We start from the raw sequence: 23,211 nt of genomic DNA on the forward strand, positions 1-23,211 counted from the left end.
TCGTTTAACTCCACAAAATATAAAATAGAAAAATTGATAAAATATAGGTTTTTAAACAAAATTTTTAAAATTCAAAATTAAAGTTAATCATTTTGGCTTGTGAAAAGCTTATACAGGATGGGCTAATAACTTTGTTTATCTTGAATATTTTCACCATTTGTAAATAATGTTAAAAAATATTTTATATAGAATTTGAAGGATACAGAGGAAAATATAATGCGATTTTAGTATTTTTAAATTTAACTGCATATTTTATTTTATTCGAATTAGAATTATGTATGCTCCATGATTCATTTGCGAAATCTAGATGAACTCCGCGTTACACAAACCTATAATTGCATGAATATTCATCGCACGCATGATTTGGAAAATAAAGTAAGCAAATGTATTTTCCAAACTACTAACTCAGGTTGTTAAACACTCTAAACGTTTATCGATTTTTAAATTTAATTTAAATGTTCCTTTTTTTATCTCTTGTCTTCTGGTAGGATATTGTAACTATTCCAGTTGAGAAATTCTATCAAAGTTTCACAATCGGATTCTAACGGCAACGTAAATCGACGACGTACAGATTTCTAATTACACTTTCGTTCATGGTGGACCAGAATTCCTCTCTCCTCGTTATTTATGTTTTAACTTGTGTAAAGGTACACCAACTATTCGATTCAATTCAAAGTTTCCTCGAGATTACTATTTAATATACTCGAAACATTATCGTGAAAGTAGCTAATAATTAATTTCTGGGTGAAGTTTGATTAATCATTGGATTAATCAAACGCGAGGTAGTTTGATCGAAAGACGGTTCCTTTCTTGTAAGCTTTTGCTACTAATTGAAATTTTCTTGATGAATATTTAATGCAGCGAATTGAAACTTTTACACTGAAGCAATATTTTTTAACAGTTTGTAATTAACCCATTGATTGCCACACTTTAAGTTTTATACAATTGAATGATTATTAATAAGAAAAACAAGATAAGCATTGAATAGCAGTAATGGTAAATAAATAAACAGGAAGCTTGAATTTGATAATTAAACATAGGTATGTTTATTAATTAATTATTGTTTACAATTACAAATATCATTATGAAGGTTACTGTGAAATTTACATGGGGCGAGATTTCACTCCTGGTAGCCTTTAAGGGTTAAATTTTATTTGAATCTTATGAACACTTAAATTGTCTTTATGTTTGTAAGAAGACTACAGCTCGTTGCACATCAATTTTAAAGTACTATCAAGACATTAGGCTCGTTCCATGCTAAAGGAAAGAGATATCATAATAAAGGAACAGATAGCTGTTCGCAAATGCGAATCAATATTCAGAAATGATAGCCCTTATCTTGCAGTCGTAGCAAGCGTTTGCTTTCGCATTTCAACTTTACCTTCGATACTGAACTTTTATACTTCTTTGGTGTACAGTAGTATCATATTACCAAGGAAACATGTTTTAACTCTTTCATTATAACGGTATTTCAAATTTTTATCGAAGTGTAAGGAACAATATTGAACAGTAGAATTATTAAATTATAGTTTCTCAAGCTTTTCAAAATTTTCATCTCTCAAATTTCAAATTTCCCAAAATTTGTAGCTTACAAATTTCAAGTTTTCCAGAATTTATAATTCCCAAATATTCCACCTTTCAATTAGTTACTCTGTTAACATGTATAAACAACATCTGCTAGCAACATTGAATCACTGAAATAATGAAATAACAAAGGTTAAAATTATTTTTCTGAAATACCAAATAAATTATAGACAATACATTGTTGTTACTCATACAGTCGTATTTATATGTATTATTCGTGTATCGTTCGTGTTTCATGAATTAACTGAAACTGGTATCGGAATAAAAATGAGTAATAAAAAATTCTCGTTTGTTACACGGTATAGGGGGATAGCATTAACGAGAGGTATCATTAAAAGAAAGGGAAACAACAGTACAGGCAGGCGTTTTTATTCAATGTTTTCGATCGTTGGACGCGTCTGGCCGGAAATAATGGGAATTTAGTGAACGATCCTGGGCGACAAAGCAAAAACAAAAAGCAAAAATAAAAGAGTAATTACGGTGTTCGAGATGTCGGAAAAAATATTACCCACGGTATGTTTTTTCGGACTCGAATGTTAACCCCATGATACACACATATACAAGCGTTCTCACGTGAAATTGGAAATCGAAATGCGTAAAATCGACAATAAGTATCGTTCAGAAGCCGCGTTTTTCGCGTCCAACAAAATTCTCTCATTCATTTTTTTTTTCTGTTTCGTTTTCATTTATTTGTCTCTCTTTCTTCTCTCTATATTTTTTATTTGGCGATTAGATTTTCATCGTTTCAAATGTTTCCACGACGGAAATATCATTCGCGTTAAGCGTAGCATTAAACTAACGTGGCCGGAAAATGTAGCTGAACGCTGAAAGCGTTTGTGAAAACGCATTGAAAGCGTTTGTCGTGAAAGTCGGGCCTGAAATCGAGGCAAATTGTGACCGGGGATGGTCCTATGCTGAAAAATGTAGCTCGAATTTGCACGTGAAATAAAATAACTCTGTTTTTCTGCTTAGTTAAACGTGTTCTGCTAAATGATTTTTACTTTAACCATGTGGATATTCGTGGCTTTTGTAGATGATTCTTAAAATGATTCGGAAAAATTATGCGATAGGTGAAAATAGTATCGTCATATCTTGCTTTCTTCCAATTATTATATTTTTTATATGACAAACAATGAACATTCTTATTGTTTATGCTAATTAGAGAACGGACACGCTGAGTGTCTAATTAGACTCACCGCCAATTTCCCTTGACTGGACGTGTTCGCTAGTAATTACTCTGACATCAATCAAGCCAATATTAAGGGGTAGTTATGTGGCCTATAACGTATTATGTCAATGCTACATATATTATAGAATCTGTCGAAATATTATTATTATTCAACATTCAGCAACTTATTAAAAAATGCGGTAAATCATTCCAAATATAATTGCTCTATCAAAGAGTATTAAATAAAAATGTTGTTATTTTTATTTTAATGAGAATAGCCAAAATCAAATCACGAGTCGAGGGGTTAATTTTGTCTCACTTTCCATCTGTTCATGCCGCTGTAATTTAATGAAATTTCTCAACAGCGTATTCCTAAAACAGAAAACCGAGAAAATTGGCACAAGTCGAGGAAGACAAAAATACCAAGAATCTCAGTTAGCCAAGTTTGCTATACATTTTTCACACGGATTTAACCTAGTCATCGACGTCGAAACGTCGATCGATAAGTCGACCTCGAAGCATCGTGAATAATAAATATCAAGAGTCGAATGTAAATATTTTAAACAAATTATTAACGCTGCTTTAATTAGCACAGAATCATCGTTGAAACTTCTTTTTATTAAATATGACCGTATACCGATGTTTGCTTTGCAAAAATACCACGAATTAATGTAAATTGTCTATATATGTAACTCAACATTACTAATGAGTAGAACTTTTATTATAAAACTACCGCAGCTTCTGATTGAATAAAAGTTTGCAAATTTTCACGGGAGATACGGGAAACTTGTGTTTTGTTCGCTAAGGGCTTATTCGTTTAGTATGATTTATTATAACGAGCATTCGTTGTTGGACACTGTTGGGGAAATTTTAATAAAATTCGCTTGTGAGTTACATGTTTCAACGGATGAGAAACTTTGTAATGAAGGCTTGTTACAATATTATTTAGAAATTCTACGATTTCCAACGTGTAAATACAGCGTTGTAAAATACCAGGTTGTTTGCAATGTTTTTAATGATTTAATATCATAATACAATAGAGTAGCAGTTCAGTGTATTTCGTAAAAAATACAAATTATAATAGAAATCTTTTTGCCAGATAGGAAATTTTCAAATTAGATAAATAAATTTATTTTATAGATTTGTACTAGTTTCAAAGATATCGGTTTAAAAAGCAAATTAATACAATTTTTTAATATCAATAATACAAGAAAATAAAATCCACCTGTCGTTTCAATTAACTAGCCGATAACTCAATTAACACGTGATCATTCGGAAGATTAACTGATGGAAATCGAGTCGTGCACCGCGTGTACAATCCGTATCCTCGCGTTTGGCATCGGTCTGGCTAACGATCTCATTAGTTTTGTAGCGATTATTATTCTTGGTAGAAAATGGAACGCGGAGACAGTCGCCTCGTGTCGAAACCCGTTGGTTTTTAGAATAGGATAGCAACGCGTTAATTAATTCCTCGCGTTTTCATTGAACGACGCGACGCGTCACCATCTTTGGATAATTTAAAGGACGCCCGCGAATCTCATTAAGTATCCGCCAGATGACGGCCAACTTGTTCGTTATCGATTCTCCTTGAAACTGTTGATTGTTCCGACGAACTGTTACCAGACACGTTTCAACATTTCTCCTCTAAGAGAGAGAAAAAAAGAAACCAGAACGAACGATATTTAAATGTTCGTTTCGTTTCGTTTCGATACGTGTGAATTGAACGAACGTTATATTTTTTAGCTATTGCTACTACGTTTTACGGATATTGATCAGTCGTTTCGCTTCTTTTTTTTCTTCTATTTTTGTTATTTTAACGGATATTGCAGGCACGCGGAGTTGTCTGAAATCCGATTATTGTGAGGCAAATAATGTATGTTTTTAGAAGAATTTATTGAGTTATACAAACTGACAGGGGAATAGATAAACTTTCTGATAGTGTATCATAAGGATCTTCTTTTTCAGACATAAGCACTTTTTATTCAGCGATGAAGAATATAGATTCTTATTTATTACATTTTTCCAATGAATACCAGTTTATTTTGAATAATTTTCTCGTGCAACAATAATGACAAGTATAGAAATTTTATAAATTATTATCTAATATTTTCTCTAATATTTTTTCAAATATTTTTCATTTTGGCTGATTCGAGGAAACCTACGTATACACCAAAAGCTATCATTTTATTCTGCAGTAAAAAATTAACCCTTTCGTTACGGCATTTCGCTCCGCTGGAATAACGCCACCAATCCGGGCACCGCGCCGTCGGAGTAGCGCCACTGAACGGAGGGCTTCTCCGCAAACTGTGCATACTGTGAGTCGGGAAATTGGTCTTCGGACTTACGTCTTTCAACGTTACCGTGTCTTTTTCCAGATCATACTCTTCTTTACGTGTTACATAGTGACATGTTTATAGGTCTTGCAATTAATATTGTCCAGGGTTATCTTAATCAGCAAATCTAATTGGCTGACCCTCTAACAATCTCACCTGTTACCTTATATATCATATTACTTGCGATTGGTTACTTGAAGACGTTAAAAAGCTTAAAAGACGTCATTTTGCTAAATAAATGTTTAAATATTTTATAATCTTGTCAACAATTATAAAAGAAAATACAATTTAGGGTAAATGATGTATCAAATTAAATTCTTAGTAATTTATTTCACAATGATAAATTTTAAAACAAGGATCTATACACAAACCCACATTACAGTCTTTGCACTCATACTTCGATTCATGTCTTTTGTCGTTTGCACTGCAAACGACGCACCGTCTACTTCGATTTCTCCCTGCCGATTTGTAAACAGAAGGAAAATGTCTTTCCGTTAATCTTCCCGGATGATTATTGCCTGTTAAAGGTTGACGCTTTGTAGCTTGGTGATATTTTCCCAATATTTCCCGGATTAACTGTAATTGGAATTTTGCCATGGATATCGGTTCTTTCATTTTGTCTTTGTAAAGGCAATAGGCATTCCACACGCAAATGTCTAACAAGTGGAAGAAAAACTTGCGGTACCATTTTAAGGTTTTGCGTGTGGAATTTACCGTGCTGATGACCATGTCTGCTTTATCTACTGCGCCCATAGAGTTATTATAATCCAATACGCATACAGGTTTTCGTATAACTTTCGTTCCTCCGTGCTTGATTATAGTTCCAAATTCTGACGTATGCATGGTAGACAACATATATACTTCTTTTTTGTCCATCCACTTTGTGACTAATAAATTAGTGCATGATCGAAATGTGGCCTCTCCTCTTTTTAACCGTTCGTCAATTTTCGGCATTCCCTTCCTCCGTTTTCTAACCGTTCCGCACGCATTCGTGCAATTATTATGTAGAAAATTGAATAAAGCAGGACTTGAATACCAATTGTCCACATAGAGGGTATGACCCACTCCAAGATACGGTTTCATGAGTGTTTCAACTATTGCGCCAGATATTCCAATATCCTGATTTTCACTATGTACCATTGTAGATGATCCAGCGTAAACAAGTAAATCTAGTACAAATCCTGTCTGACAATCGCTGAGAATAAAGGATTTTACACCAAACCTATTTCTTTTAGACGGGATGTACTGTTTAAAAGACAGCCTTCCTTTATATAAAAGCAAGCTTTCGTCAATGCACAGACGTTCATAAGGTTGAAATGCTTGACTAAATTTTGTTCGTAATATATCAATTACGTTCCGTATTTTGTGTAAACGATCATTCGTAGGATTGACCGTATGGGTGAAGTGTAACATCTGTAATAATTTGAGGTAGCGGTCTCTGGTCATTATTTCTCCAAAAATCTCACTACGAAGGAGTTTATCTTTACTCCAGTACTCTAATAGTGATAATTTTTTGTTGCGTGTCATTAAAAATGACACAGCAAAGAAACGGTATAGTTCTGCTAGCCCTGTTCCTTCTGAATTGTTTATATTATTATTATTCTTTTGTGAACAATATTCATTTGTTTCTCTCGCAATCAGTTCTACGAACTCTTCAGAAACAAAAAGCTGGAAGTAATCTAAGATTTTGGCTGATCTACTGATGTTTTCTTTAATTCCTGAATCTTTTGATGAAAATTTATGTATTTTAGGGAGAAATCTTTTTGACGTCCATATATCACGGCAACTGTCATTTGCTTCAATCTTCTCTGATTCTGAGTCGGAAGTACTACATATAGTTCTTTTTCTTTTCTTTCTCTGTAGTGTAACATTATTTTGATTTTGATCATCTGAATCGTTTTCTGAATCTGTAGATCGGTCATGGAATAGAATTTTTCGTCGTGACATTCTGACAGGGGGGTACAAAAAGATTTTATAAAACAAACTAAGCAAAGCTCCAAATAAAATTTTTAAATAAATATTACGAACCTTGAAAAATTAATAGCTGTTGTCCAGTCTCTTGTAATACTTCAAGGAAGATTTCTTTTTATATTACTATATAATTCGGACCAAATACTTCACTCTCGAATAGAACACACGGAAGAAATTTGTTTGGACGTACAGAAGATATTATTTGCGTTTGAAATATACTTTTATTTCAACAGACTGGTTTGCGCTTTGAAGCTTCGCGAACACTGTTAGTTTGAAGAAGAGTGAAGCGTGACTGTTGTCCCGATTGTTTCGAACCCAGTGCATGTCTTATTTTTGGAGTAAAACAAATGAAAACGAACTAAAGAATGACAAGTGCTATCGATGTGCTACGTGCATACGAACGAAAGAAATAAAAGTATCGCGGGGACGTTTGGTGAGCTGTATCACGCTGGCGCCGGCTACAGCCGGCGCTCGTACACACAGGTCATCGAATGGATGCCGGCTATATCCGGCGCTCGTACACAGAAGTCATCGAGTGGATGCCGGCTAGATCCGGCGCTCGTACACAGAAGTCATCGAGTGGATGCCGGCTAGATCCGGCGCTCGTACACAGAAGTCATCGAGTGGATGCCGGCTATATCCGGCGCTCGTAACGAAAGGGTTAATTGATGATCGTATGATTGAATAGAAACCTGACGAAAGCAGTTTTTAATTCGAAAAACGAACAGATATCGTGTAACACTGTTACAATTGTGGCTTCCGTTATTCTGGAATCGAATATCATTTTTCACATGAATCGTCACTCAAATCACGTCGGGCAATAAACAGTATCCGTTACCGTTCTTCTGTTTCAGGCAATGAAGATGAGCAAAGTGGGCAACCAGACCAATTCGCAGGACCCACAGGCGGTGAATTCCCGGGTTTTCGTCGGGAATCTAAACACGTTTCAGTGCAGCAAAACCGATGTGGAGCGAATGTTTCAGCGGTACGGCCGTCTGGCAGGTAGGTTTGTGAAATCACATAAACGAAAGCCACGGGATCAGCTTCTTCGGCCGTGTTTTAGAGATTCTTTCGTTTCGTTGAAATGCCACGAACGTCAGACGTCAGATTTTTTTTCGCGATGAAACGCGATAGACAGAGAAAATCAGCGACAAAGTGCGCTTATAAAAGGGTAGTGAAATATGTATATCAATTTTAGAATGCAACTCATCCGAGTCCTATATGAATAAGAAATTCATACGTTGGAAGAATAATTTTTAAAGAGAAAATGATATCAATATGAAATACAAAATTGAATTAAAATTATGGTTCTCTCCATGGTCCGCTGTTCGGTAGTTAATATTTCTCTCTTCTATTTAATTAATCATTTAAAATTTATGGCTACAGTCATCCGTGACTTCCGCAGTAGCTAACCCATTAAAGATCAACTGTTTTATAGCAGAAGAAGAAAATGTCAATGTGTATCGATATTATCTTGAGAAGAAAGGGCAGGTGTTAGGAAATCGATGGTACGGGTTGAAATTAACATTGCACCGTGAAATCCCAGCGTTGAACGAACGATACTATTTCCCGGCACTGGTATAAAACCGGGTAGCCGTTCGTATTATCTGAAACGAATTACAAAACGTGTATAAAATAACGACCGGGCTTATTTAGGTTTCGAGGTAAAAGTCGTAGGAGAACAGCGGCTAGTTACAAACTGGTCGGAAAGTTGAGGAGATTCAAAGATCGGGTCGGATAACAGGGGAAAACTCGTGCTGTTATCCTGGTATAAAAAGCATGGAAGCTTGGGTTCCGTGGGTCTGAGAAAAATAGCGAGTTGGAAATAGGATTTTCTCGATACGGTTCGTCCTTGGTAACCCAATTTGCGCCGTGATAGCTCCTTGACCTTCGATATCCCGATTGGATATCCGTCTCTAGTTTCACGAAGAGCCCCCTACGATGACTCTGTTGCTTTCATTGTAGCACTAACTTCGTTTGGGAAACGTACTTTATTGCGAGCAACTAAACCCGGCATCGGGTTTGAGGGGGGTGGACGATAATAAATTGGGGCTACGAAGATTGCGTCCGCCGCTGAATTCGGTTTGGATTACGAACTTTCGTTACGATCAAACGTTTCTCTGAAAGCGTTGTTGTTGTCGGTGATTAGATTTCGTCCTTCGATCAGGATTTATTGGAATTTTTCAGCTTTCTTTTTCTCATTTCTCTTATTTAGCCTTTTCTTATAGAAAATAAAATAATTATATGTCTTGGGTTTAAATTTAACCCTCCGTCTGCAGCTTTATTTTTACTAACGTCGTCTGCATACTGGATCCTCTAAATTTTATTCTCCTAAGCTTTAAAAAATCTGCAAAAATTCTGGTTGGTTGACTCAAATGTTTGAAGAACTAATTAGGAAAAATAAATGTTTCGGGAGACTTTGAATTCTCAGTGTACCTGTGGAGGGTTAATTTTCGACTCCTTTTATTTTTCATTTCTCTTTTTTATCCGACTTCGAAAAGGAGGAGGATACTCAATTCGATGAGTATATATATTTTTTTTTTTTTTTTTTTTTTTCTGGCTTTGTTCACCGATTACGCCGAGACGGATGGACCAATCGGAACGAAACCTTTTGCATCTTGTAGGATATGTCTTCCGATTGGTCCCGTTGAAAAAACATTTTGCATTTTTTCATTCCGAACGCTTTTTATTGCAAAAAAACGTGCTATTTCATGTACGTGCGGTATACGTTCGCAGATTACTCCGAGGCGAATGGACCAATCGGAATGAAACTTTTTGCATCTTGTACAGTACAATTCCCCATTGGTCCCGTAAAAAAAATATTTTGCATTTTTTTATTTCTAACGACCTTTTTTTCTAAATGTGCGTTCGCTGATTACTCCGAGACGGATGGACCAATCGGAATGAAATCTTTTGCGTCTTGTAGGATATGTTTTCCCATTGGTCCCGTTGTAAAAACATTTCGCATTTTTTTATTCCGAACGGTTTTCATTATTGCAAAATAAAAACGGGAAGTTTGTTGTTTCTCAAGTACGCGTCCGCGACGAGACTAGCGGATTGCAAGGTGATTCGCGTCAACGAGAGTTGTAAATTCTCGCTACGGTTTGACCGACGCCACGGATCGCGTACTACTCTGCGACCGGTTAAGGAGACAGAGCTCATTAGGGTTGTAATTAATTATGTAAAGATTATGATGGTTATATGTATTTAATGGTTGCACAAGATTTGATGGTTTGACGAGTTACTCTGACTCAAGTATTAACAGTTGTTCGTATGTTTGATTTAACGTATATGTGCTTATGAAGCAAATTGATCGGAGTCTCAACGGAGGCTCTAGAATACGAACGAAGTGACTTGGTCGGAAGACCGACAAGAAGAGACCTGTGTTTTGATGGTTTTGTCTCTAGTTTCTATTTTCCCTCTCCCGGGTCTCAAGAACGGTCAGTTAGGAACTGCAGCGAACTAGCCGAACCCAACAGCCGCGATGCACATGGGAGCCCTTTGGTTTGGAAGGATCGGTTGTACCCCAGGCAATAAATGAATGTATGCTTTTATGGTCAAGGTGACCGTTGGTGCCTGGGACCGACAACTGGACTGCGTAGACACGTGCATCACACAGGGTCCGTCTAAGACCCGGAAGAGAAGAAGGTTTAGGCCTTTTGTTTAGGCAGTGGAAATAAATGTTCCGAATTCATGGTTTTGGAACCTTCTAAGCCCTGGGTGGTAATTTCTTTAATACGTGATGAACTACCACTCCGGCCAGCTTAGGGTAGGTTTTAAAGAGTCATGTTAAATATGACCGATCGTGTTTTCTAAGTTAGTGCAATAAACTGTGAAAGCTGCCATGCCGCGTAACATTTGTAATCTCAACATAAAATGACTTCAATGATCCTTTAATATATTGTCGGGAGCATGATTCTGAACAACTTTTTCATTATGCATAATTAACGGAAACCTTTAGTTTTCGAGATATTCGTGAAAAACTATTGTTATTTTTTGTGCCTTTGTTCGCCGATTATTCCGAGACGGATGGACCAATTGGAACGAAACCTTTTGCGTCTTCTAAAGTATGTCCCCCGATTGGTCCCGTTAAAAAAACATTCCATATTTTTTCATTCCGAACGGTTTTTATTTAAAAAAAACGTACTATTTCATGTACGTGCGGTGTATGTTCACCGATTATTCTGATATGGATGGATCAATTGGAATGAAACTTTTTGCATCTTGTACAGTACAATTCCCCATTGGTCCCGTAAAAAAAATATTTTGCATTTTTTTATTTCTAACGACCTTTTTTTGTAAATGTGCGTTCGCTGATTACTCCGAGACGGATGGACCAATCGGAATGAAATCTTTTGCGTCTTGTAGGATATGTCTTCCGATTGTTCCCATTATAAAAACATTTCGCATTTTTATATTTCGAACGGTTTTCATTATTGCAAAATACGTTCTGGTTCAAGGAATGCACCGATTGCGATGAAAGATTTCACATTTCGTAGATCATTCCACGATGATTCCATTTCCCAAAATTTATTTAACTTCTTATTGTTAATAACTATTGTTATTATAATAAAAAGCCTATTCTTTAGGGTTACCCTCCAAGGAATATACCGATCGCGATTTTTCAAACTTGTCCCTGCAAGTAAACTGCGAATACTGCTCGTTCCACTAAAAAGTGTGAAATAAAATAATTTTTAACAAAAAAAAAAATCCGACTTCAAAATGCACTAAAAAGTATAAAATAATTTCCATTTCATTTATATCTGTATTCCACAGCTATTAATACAATCTACTTAATCATTAAATAGGATACTAAATATATTTCAAAGTTTTCGGAGGCGGCGCAAAATTAAAAATACCCGAACAAACGGTGCTGCCAATAACGATTTGATTGTGGTATGGCAAACTTGGTAATTAATAAGTCGTAAGAGCAAAATTATAGGTCCGGTTGAAAACATTTGTAATTGTAACGATTGTATGAGAAATTGTCAGCACTCCTGATGGACATGCACTATACTGCAGTTTACAAGAGACCATACTTAACTCGTGCCGCTCACTAGGTCTAGAGAGATTTTTAATGACGTGTGTTATTCCCCTCTCCAGCTTGCTTCTTATTATACCTTGCGATCATATAAATGGTGGGCAGAAATATATGACGTACGATAATTGAAAAGCGGTGATGATATTGTAAAGTTTCACGATGCAATGAAAATTCTATTATTTTCCGGAAAAAAATGATGTGAACGCAAAGTTAGAAGCAAGCTGTAAAGGGGAATCACACGCACTATTAAAAATTTCCCTAGACCTCAGTAGGTCACTAGCTGCGCGACTTAAGTGCGGTCACTCGTGAACTGCAGTATAGTTAATTCGTAATGGGTATATTGATTCCCACTGAATATTGTTTACTTGAAATTATCAAATGGGTCATTTGTCACTGGTTGCCGACACCTGAACTAGGATCTTCCCAGTAGAGGAAAAGTTTTTAATTTTGCGCCGCCTCCGAAAACTTTGAAATATATTTAGTATCCTATTTAATGATTAAGTAGATTGTATTAATAGCTGTGGAATACAGATATAAATGAAATGGAAATTATTTTATACTTTTTAGTGCATTTTGAAGTCGGATTTTTTTTTTTGTTAAAAATTATTTTATTCAAATTTCAGATTGTTTCTTTGAATAGATTCGTAGATATTAGGAAACGTGATATTATCAAGTTATATTAAAGTTAAACCACATTCTGTTGTTTGACGAGCAACAGCGGAATCGTATACCGTTAATAAAAGTGTGACACTTTTACTGTTGACTGTAGTTTCGTGAAACTCTCTGCTACTTATACGAATTTCGAGTTTCTTGGAGTCTGTTGCGTACAGCTGTCACTGCTGTGCGAACGCGATCCATGTTTGGTGTTTCTGAAGCAGGTAAAATTAAAGCGCAGTCTATGACGTAGTTTCCGTCCAAGTTGCGCAATGCTTCTCGCGTTACGGCTCTAATGAAAACTTTCCGCATTAAATTCAAATAATTCGATCGATCTGACACTTCGCAGAACATTCGCGTTAAACCATTTCATGTTACCTGCGTGAACTTCTGTATTTCTATATTTGATATTAGAATTAAAACGACATTTCACTTCTAATTAGAATTCAAGGGGTACTAATTTGAGTTTTGGGTCGTAATTTAGAATAATAGAGGAATTCGTTTGTTTCGGAATAGTATTTTGAAATTGCATTTCCAGAGAAATTAGCGTGTAATATCTTCTTCCAAAATTTCCGCTTTGTGGAAAACGGAAAACTGGTCGTTCAGCGAGTTACCGTCTGCCTGACATCACACTGACCTTATCTACTTGACCGAGTGCCTGCACGATTTACTTCCCTTCTCTGACATTAGAGAACCTTTTCTTTCTCCACTAATTTGAAATTAATGATCCTTTTTTACTTGAAAATTGCTCGGATTTGATCTAGAATTTTTTTATACAAATCTTAAGCTTATTACAAATCTTCAAAATGAATCATTTTCAAAGAAACTTGTCGAATAGAAAATAGAAAATAAAAGATAGAGAATTGTTCATCAAATAGAAAATAAAGAATTTTATCTAAATTTTGCTTTCAAAATTCACCGCACCTCATACAATTTCAGAAGAATTGATAATTACCCTCAACTCGAACTCATTAAGAACAAACGTCACGATTAATTAACCGGAAATTTCTGCAGCAACTCGTTCAAACTGTTCTTTCCTCATCTCAATCCGATCCTTCTCTCGGTTCTTTACAAATTCGAGGTTCGTTCTCAATCGAGCGAACTTGGGAATAAAATTAAGCGGCTGTCCAGCACGGTGGTAGACAACACTCCATAGAATCAGGAAGTTCCGGTTGACCCGGCCAATCTGTGGCGTACAGCTGTCAGCGTGGCCTGCTTGAATAGCCGTCTCTGTGTGCTCCCTCGCTGTGGTGGCCGTCTTATCTGGCTGAATCGAAGCTCCTTTTAATTCCTCGAAAAGGACTCAAGTTCAGGACAAAGTTTCGCGCAGCCGCATTGTGCTCGGACGCATTTATTGTCTTGCCGTTTTATCGGGGACCCAGGCTGAAAGTAAGCTGTTTATCGGCTGCCTCCAGACACCGTTTGTCCTCGACGTCGTCAGTTTCCTCTTCTGGATTCAAAGAGGGAGATAGAATTCGGTGTCTGCCAGCTCGATTGAACGTTGAACGTGTTGCTTTCGATAATACACTCTGTATTTTAAGGATTTAATTAAGGAGAATCGTTGATAAAAAGAAATCCAATGTTCCAAAGAGTTCTTGCAACAACATTGAATCACACCTGGTCCACGTGATAAAATAACAAATCACCCAAGGAAGGAACGAAATTTTTAACCTTTGACAATATTAACATGTTCCACGCAACTGGTACAGCCAGATAAGTTCTTCTTTTTTTTTTTTTTCAACCGTCACTGTCCATTTCGGGAGGGGGCGGTGGACACACGTTCCGTACGAAATATATCCGCATCCGTGGCGCGTACACCCGCTGCCATATATGTATATAACCGTGGCAGGAATATATGGAGATTTACATATTTGTTTCAGCATAATGAATTCCATGCATGGTCAGCTGCTAACCACGCAAAAGTTATTACGGGTACACAGATTACAGGCGACCACTGCAACGTTCAAATGAACGTATCTGCAGACTTGCTACGCAGACTGCCCACGGAATCGATGACCCCGAGCCGTGTCACGTGCTGGTCGATCGGGAAAAAAGAAAATATAAAAATAATGGGGGGAAAAAGAATGTCAGACGGAAAGATACGTGGGTAGAGATCCAGCAATTTTGAATTTGAAAGATATCTTTCTACGGAATGATTCCGTTAATAGGGTCTGGATCTTTTTTTTTTTTCAATTTTTCGTGGTTCTTTCTTTGTTAGACGATTTTCGAGAGATCGTTGCAGGACACTCGACTCGATTCCTGCAATCTGCCTCAAACAGCTGTCACCGTGTTCCAACATTCCTCTCGATGGGTAACTGGTCTATCTGACAAGCCGAACCTTTTCCAATTTCACGTCTCCCTTGACTCGAAGCCTCGTCGTTTCTTCAGATTCTCGCAATAAGAACACGAGCAGAGGTCCTCTCTTGCTTCGATTCACCGTGTTCTCGTACAAAACAGTCGTCGAAGAGAGATTGCGAATTGTCGTTGCGGCGAGGAGAGTCGGAAACTTTTATAGAAGTTGTAGGAACAGTTGAAGAGACACGTCCGATGGAGGCTAGATTCTTCGGATACAGCCGGTTTTATTCCGTTCATGCAAAAGAGATTTAATTTGTACTCATTCGCTAATATCAGGATAAACGTGATTTCTTTCAAGACGTTTTCTTCTTTTTTCTGATTTTTGCTTCTTGAATTGTACGGGATGATTCATAATAGGTGGCCCTAACTACAGTCACTCATAGTGAAAATCGTCCACGTCAGTATACGAATTTTGAATTTGGCGATTAAAAATTTTTTTTACTTTGAACACTGGTAGATATAATGACCCCTAAAAATTTATTTACAATAATTAATTTTCTAGCGTAGGTATTTGATTTATAATTGCTATATAAAAATTGTTATTGCATGCTTGTTATTTTCAAATGCCCATAATAGCGAAAGGGTTAAATTTTTGAAGCTGGTCCCCAATGTCCCCCAAGATATTCCGGTTAAAAATATTAAAAATAATCATTAGCATTTGAAACGCGTATTTCTTTATCATTGTTCACAATAATTCAACGCAAGAAATTATAATAACAAACACTCAGTATCCTCGTTTCACCAATTCAGCATCTTGAGCTCGAACGATGACGAGATCAACAGAAGCCACGATTTCTCCCTCATCAAAATTCATGGAAACAATTTTAATTAAAGATATGCCCCCATTCTCTCGGTTCGTCTATCCGTTATGTTGGTATTTCTGTTTCATTGCCGGGTCCCGTGGTTAGAAGAAAGACGATGGAAAGGAGCGGCGAGGTGCGCCGGGTATATTGGAACGTCATGATCGTTTGTTGTTTCAGGAATATCCATGCACAAAGGCTATGCATTCGTGCAATTCACAAATCCCTTTGATGCTCGAAGCGCCTGCCTCGGTGAAGATGGCCGCACCGTTCTTAGCCAGATACTCGGTAAGTAATTTTCCTCTCTCATAGTGTTGAAACATTGATAACTTGTTCGTTTTCACGTGTAGGCTGATTTAAACATTAATTGTCTCATCGGCTCTGTGTTCTCTGTGTATCTTTCCTCTTATCAATTAATTATGAACCAAACGAATAACCGTTCGTTTGAACGACGATATTTAATCCTAGAGCTTTCAACGATCCAAACTGACGGCTTCTTTGAAGCTAAGCTTTGTATTTTTAATGGACACCTTTGCCGCGAGCAAAGGTTCTAATTGGAATTACAGCACCATTATCGGTGCACCTCTGTATGGAGGTGGATTTTGGAAAATTGACTCTGATAAATTTTTATTTGAAGAATTATAGAAATATTAGTAATTTCTTTTTTATATTTAATTTTAGTCGAAGCAATGTGTAAGTTTGGGTCACAATTAATTATTCAACTTCTAATTATCTCCTGATAAAAGATATAAAAAAGTAACGATAATTTATCTTTTATATTTTAATTAATTAAGAGAATTCAACGTTAAATAGAAATTAGAAATAATTTAAGCCTTATCAAATTAAAAATTGATTGTTGTCTCCAGACAGAAAACAAATTTATTTACGATATTTCAACTAATCAATAAGAATTAAATAAAAAATTAATTATTGTTTCGGGCTAAGAAACTCAAATGAGTAAGTGATAAATTTACCCATGAGCTAATTAATAAAATTTTTTGTTTCCCTTTTTTAATTACAAGAAAGAATTTATGATGCATCGTTATTGGATAACTGCAGCTCGATATTGACTCATAAACGCACTGAATACCAGCTGCGAATCGGCTTATTACCTTTACGTTCATTGAGGTTGGTTCAATTAACCACTTACTCGTTAATACCATCAATTTTTCCTCCATTACCACGATTTCATTCCAATGGAAAAAAAAAAAATGTTTTCGAATTCACACCATTTTATTGCCACTCGTACTTTATTTCTCGTGTCACGTTCCAATATTAGTCATCAATAAAATCAATCGTGCAATTGCTGTTTGTTAACCCTTTTAATAAATACTAAATTAATATTTTCAATTCACATGAATTTTACATTTAAAAATTTACCAATAAAAAATTAATTAATTTCGCGATTTAATTAAATTTCAAACTTTGATTTTTGGATGTTTCTCACTATCGATGGAACATTCACATCATCATTCACGAAACGTCCTTTCATTTTATTGGGTTAACTTTGTATTGGTTAGTTCTTTGTCTAGTCAGAACAAATCCTTAAAAGGGAAGCATCATTGACTTCCAGCCATTAGTTTCGAACTTCCTCTCCAGAGGTATCTGACTCGAGACAGGGGTGCGTTCGTTCGAGAGCATTTAGTAAACTCGAGCAACTTTCGAAGGAATCGGCTTTTCTTCCGGCATCGTTACGGGTTTCCATGATTTCTAACCCACGGACAGGTGTTCACAAACGTATTCCTGTTTTCTTTGCCTGATATTTTTTTTTTTTATCACAAACGTCAAGGATCGAGCTGGGGAAATCTGATGGTTTCTCAAACAGAAGGGGTTGGTTTAACTGCGTTTCGTTATTGGACCAGCACACCCTGGCCAATAAGGTAAATATACGAGGAAAGGGATATAAGGATCAGTGGATGTTGACTGAACGATTTCGGTGATATCTTGGCTGGTGAAGTTTGTTGAACTGGGTGAAACTAGCTTTCTATCTAACAAGATAAAAGAAAGATTACACTTTTTGTGATATTGATTGAAAAATTAGATTTATTTTCTAAAAATATTGAGTAATCCCAGAAATATTTCTATTTTTAAAATTTTAGATTATTAAATATTATTTTCCTAATATATGAAAATTTAAATTTTTCATTTTGGTCGAAGTGTAGTACACATTTTTTCCTCGAATATCCCCGTCACAAAATATTCTCATGTCTTTGTAGCGACAATTCAGCTAAAAAACAAGAATTCATTGAAAGGAAGTTCATCGTTCTTCGGCTATTTAAGCGCAACCTTCCGGATACATCAAAGCTAACTCGGTCTCGAAATAAAAACCAATAAAATTCCTCATCTAAAGCAAACTCGAATCGACTCCGCTCCCCTCTAGGCGCGCCACGTCTTTCGCTTCTCAAAAGAGCTTTATCCCCGAAAAGGAACTTGCGCATTAATCAAAGCCAGGACTTCATAAGTTCACCGCCTTCGTTCATTTCGTGGTACGACGGATTGATGCTGTTAATTTATTGATCGTGGCAATGAAAATAAACATATATAAATTACATTATTATTCATCCTTAGATTACCGTGTTTAGTTAAAAAATTTTGGGTTATTTTGGTCCTTATAATTCAAAAAAATAATTATTATTAATAATAATATTAAATTAGTTCATAATCTGTTCACAGTAAAAAATAATTTTATTCAAGAATCAAAATTTTTTTTTACATTTGAGGCATAAGTCATTAATCAACGTGTTAATTTTCATAAAATCGAACTTGTCAGTGGTGAGTTTCTTTTTCCGGGCACGGCTTAAAAGTATCAGGAAGTAGTAGTTGTCGACGCGATATCAGACATCGGAAATCGGCAATAAACCGTGGTAGCACGCCTTCTGGTAAGAAGCACTGCCTGTCTGCACAGGGATCTTTTCTTCGTTCTACCCTAGGCTGGTTGGCCAAGCTCCCTCTCTTTCGCTTGATTCGCCAGAAATCTTTCTTTGGCTAATGCAAGAACTGTGTTCTCACTGTAGCTAGCAGCCGCCTACCTCCTGGCGGCCATATACCTGCTGTATATACAAGGTGTTCCAAACAATTAAGACAAATTATATATTTGAAATCGTTAAACATAAAAAATAGTATCATAGAACAATATTAAATGATGCCATGTGTACTAGAATGTACATTCTGAAATTCAGTTGGTGCATTTTTGTGCATCAGATAAAATGCAATTGCACTTTTCTTTAATGCAATCTTGAATTTCTGGATGCAATCCTCGAAGCAACTTTTCATTATTTATAAAACAGTATTAAAATAGCTAAGAGTTAAGATTCCAATAGAAAAAAAAAGTATAGTGTTCTATTTAAAAGCAAAAAATGCAATTGCAGTTTTCTTATGCACCAATGCATAAAAGTGCATGTGTATCATTTGACTACGCTTAATTTTCTTCTGCAATACTGCTTTCTATCGCTAATTATTTAAAAGGTAGTGCTTGTACCGATTGTATAGGACACCCTATATACCTTCAGTAGGTTATAGAGGGGTTGTAGGTAGACGGGGCCAGGATACTGTGGGAGACGTGCATTTACAAGTGCAACTCACCACAGGGAGACCGTGGCAAACCCCTTCTACTCTATCCTTCACGCTTCCTATATAATTCTCACGACTGCACGAGGTTTCCGCGTACATAAAGGAAAGTTCAGCGGTGAGAAACAACCAAATAATACCGTGCAGCTTCTTCCGGTCGCATTTGGCCGGCTGACGATGTCTGCGAACCCTTCTCCAGTGATTTTTGCGTAAAAGCATCATAAAGAATTTATTTTGATATTATCTTAGGAATTTCAACAAAAAATATACATATCAAATGTGGAAAAGATGTCAGAAAATTTTTGCAAAACAGTGATGGTACTTTGAGCATTTCTGCAATTAACGCGAGGTCAATTTCTGCGGCAGCCAAGGAATGTTGATTCCAGGAATCGCACAGGTTGTCCCAGCGAGAGTATTTCCTACTGTAGGAGCTTGCATTCCTTTAGTCGGCCATTGGTGTGTTCCCCCATTACGATCTAAAAACGTGAAATTCGTGGAAAGTTTAAGATCATACCTCGAAGATTCATCAAACTATCCGAACGTCTTCGATCAATTCTTCGATATTTGATCTTTGTTAGTATTAATAAATGTCGTAGTACATTGCTTTCTTTTTATAATTTATCGGTTTTGAGGATGGTGGGGTAAATATAATATTATGGGGTTGGTTGAGGATTAAACTTTGAGAGAATGAAGAAAATAGTTATCGAAAGGAAGACGGTGGAATATCGCAACGAGGAAAGCTCGGTTACGTCGCTTTTGATCGGGATCTTATTAAAAATGAATTTCGCGGCTGTGTTTCTGATAGTTTTTCAGTCGGTACTCGAAGCGATTCCTTTCGCTTCTTTCTCGATGGAATGGGACGGGGAATCATGAACGTGATTAAAATATAGAAGAAAGTGTGTCAGGAATATAGAGACGCGATTAAAAGGAAGACATAGTTTAACTTTGTGCTGAATATTTCGAATAAAATCAAAAGTTTAGATATCTTCTTACAGAAAAAGATTATTTTATAAATATTAACTTTAGAAAAATTAGGAGGTTCATATAACTTGCTAATTAAAAAAAGTGTTTCATTTATATTTTCAAAATTAATAACGAAGAAATGATCTTAGTAAAGATTAGAAATGAATAGAAAGATTTTATTGAAAAATAAATAGCTTCCGGGAAGGAGGGAATTGTTGCATTTAAATGCACCAGGAGTGAAATGCAATCGCGTGACAATGTTCCACGCCTGTATCGCGATATACATGATCCTCGCGATTTTTTATACTACCCGTATATTTTCACAAAACTCTCAACTGAATATTTCAGCTTGATATTTATTAGAATATATCATGTATGAGAAGGTTTATCTTGGCTACCTGTCATTTTATTTGACGTTCTCCATACTTCACGAAGGTCTGTATGTATCCGAGCGACACGTTTACGGGTCTTAAAAAATGGCAAAAGGTTATCTACCACGATATTTCGTAGCGATGCACTTCGTCCCGAATCACTTTTGAATAAATTATTTCGCGAATTACATGGCAATCAGTAAAGTGCTGATCCTTGGTTATACCTATTTTTCATTGTCAGCTGGAAATGATTTGATATATCTAGTTAAAAATTGCTTATGTCATTTAATAACATTTATTATTAACGTAGATATTTATCTTTTTATATCTTATTTCTTTTATTCCATATAGAAAATTCAAAAATTTAAACATTATAATGCAGGTTTTTCTGCATGCAATTATGCACTTGTAAATGCATTTTAGCAACAGTGATATCAAATTAAATTTCAAAATTACATTTCTTATTTAATCATTTCCAACAATTTTTAACAATTTTCACTAGTCGATGTATTTTATTATCAATATTTCTCAATTTTTCATCAGGATATTAATATTCATATACTTTTTCATAAATAACGATTTTGTTTCATGCAAGAAAAGTAACCTGATATTGAGATGAATTCCAAAATGAAACAAAAAATTGAATATCTGAAAATCATTGTAAATGAACATCCAGAAGCTGAATAATTGTTGACAATGAAAAAAGTGTTTTTTTTTTAAATAATTATTCAATGGTTTAAATGAAATAACTTTAATTCTGTTTTCCAGCAGGAAATTGAATTAAAAATTCATTTCGTATCGAACAAACTCTAATTATTTGTTGGCAGTGGTGATTAGTAAACATTTTGCAACTGTCGGTCGTTTCGAAAACCGCATCGTATTTTCTCTGTGAAACAATTCTAATTCCTTCCTGTTACATCGAAAAACTTTTCACTCGATTTCGCGATATTCCTGGAAAAAGGCGCTATTTAAACGCACCGAAGCACGTTACTCATTAATTAACCTGCAAATTGAATTCCATTCACCCTCGAAAAAATTTGTTCGCCCCGTTAATTTCAATTATGCGCCAATCGGGGTTGGTTCTCAATTGGACATGGAAAATCGTGCTATCATCGAATACTAAAGCACTGGAAAATCGAAATGTTATCGCGAATTATCGTTTTTCTGTCGTCACGTATATGGTAATAATTAGGAAAATAATTAAAGGTTTAAAAGCTCTTAAATATTTATTCGCACAAAATTTTTTGTAGTATCATGGCCATAAAGTAGCCCTTTAATGATGTAACAGCTAATTTGACACACGTTTCGGTATTACCATAGAAAATTGAACTGGTATGTTTGCAAAATCATTAATAATTATACCAAAGCCAGATGATTACGTGAAAATTACTATGAATAACTAAGCGTACAATCTTGCTAGAAATTTATATAGTTTAAAGAGAGAAGGAGAATGTTAATATGTTTGTTTGATTGTACACGCGATGGTTAAAGTATTCATGGATTCAACGAACGTTTGACTCTATAGAAAGTACCCACGCGTACGTATACGTATTAATTAATAATTGAACAGTGTACCGTGTTATTTGAATAATTCATGATTAAAAGTCATAGCTTTGATACATCATCGCTTCGTGGTAGGTTCTCGAATACAGCGGTGAACGTCATTATAAGAGACGTATTATTAAGAATCTAAAACATTTTTCCAGCTTGGCAAATCAGAAATCTCTGACTAAAATTTCACAGAGAAACGCGAATTCAGCGTTTCGATTGTTTTTAATTATCGACAAATATCTCTACGTCAAAAGATTTCATTGAACCCACATATTTGTACAATAACAGCTATTAATCGATCGTCGGGTAAATATTAAACTAGGCCAATTTGAAGCATCCAGTTTTTGTATGCAATAAAAGTAATTAAATTGGAGAAAAAGGACAGATATTTTCATGATGTTCTCACTTTTTGATCTCGATTGAATAAAAACTGTATCAACTTCAGCTGTATTATTAGACTGCCAATTAACCCTTTTGAAAAGGTACTAAACCTTAATTAAAATGTTATATTCAAATTTGACTGCTTTACAAATGAACTTTTCGTATTTAGCCATATTTTATTTTTGTAGCTAGGTCAAAATTATTTTGCAATCATTGTGCAAGGGTTGAAATGTTACACCATTGGAGTAATTAGGCAAAGACCAGGGTGCCCCCTTTCTCTTCAAAATATTGACTACCACCGCAGCATTATAAAATTTTTAAATTTCAAAACTCTACAATTCTAAAATTTCTCTAAAACTCAAAAATTCTATAATTCTAAAGAATTCAGTTGTAATTAACAACATTAATATTAAACATTTGCCACTGTAAGTAATATCAAGGTATCAAGCCTACCCTGACCGAAAATCCTAAT

The 23,211-nt window shown here is 35.6% G+C and overlaps 2 protein-coding genes and 1 long non-coding RNA gene across 6 annotated transcripts in view; 2 read left to right on the forward strand and 1 right to left on the reverse strand.

Annotated features, from left to right (window-relative positions):
• Positions 1–23,211, forward strand: part of LOC114871237 — a 290,378-nt gene that overhangs the window by 191,755 nt on the left and 75,412 nt on the right. For all 3 annotated transcript variants that reach the window (XM_029176905.2, XM_029176904.2, XM_046287444.1), the window contains 2 exons: positions 7,911–8,058; positions 16,087–16,194. In XM_029176905.2, the coding sequence (XP_029032738.1) occupies positions 7,911–8,058; positions 16,087–16,194 (256 nt within the window). The remainder of the gene's footprint in view (positions 1–7,910; positions 8,059–16,086; positions 16,195–23,211) is intronic.
• On the reverse strand, positions 4,955–7,429 carry LOC114882512 (piggyBac transposable element-derived protein 4-like). Of its 2 annotated transcripts, none has more exons than XM_046287442.1 (2): positions 7,367–7,429; positions 4,955–6,260 (listed from the first exon to the last, which is right to left on the reverse strand). In XM_046287442.1, the coding sequence occupies exon 2, from the start codon at positions 6,223–6,225 to the stop codon at positions 5,404–5,406; it is 822 nt and encodes a 273-aa protein (XP_046143398.1). In that variant the 5' UTR covers positions 6,226–6,260; positions 7,367–7,429; the 3' UTR covers positions 4,955–5,403. The 2 variants fall into 2 exon arrangements, with proteins under 2 accessions (XP_046143398.1, XP_029055230.2); XM_029199397.2 differs by lacking the exon at positions 7,367–7,429 and adding an exon at positions 7,114–7,197 and having other exon boundaries at positions 4,955–7,033.
• On the forward strand, positions 4,993–7,721 carry LOC123988215. The gene is made up of 2 exons (XR_006829785.1): positions 4,993–5,067; positions 6,231–7,721. It is a non-coding gene; the product is annotated as an uncharacterized LOC123988215 (long non-coding RNA).

The sequence above is a fragment of the Osmia bicornis genome, chromosome 10, assembly GCF_907164935.1.
Source record: "Osmia bicornis bicornis chromosome 10, iOsmBic2.1, whole genome shotgun sequence".
Lineage (NCBI taxonomy): Eukaryota > Metazoa > Arthropoda > Insecta > Hymenoptera > Megachilidae > Osmia > Osmia bicornis.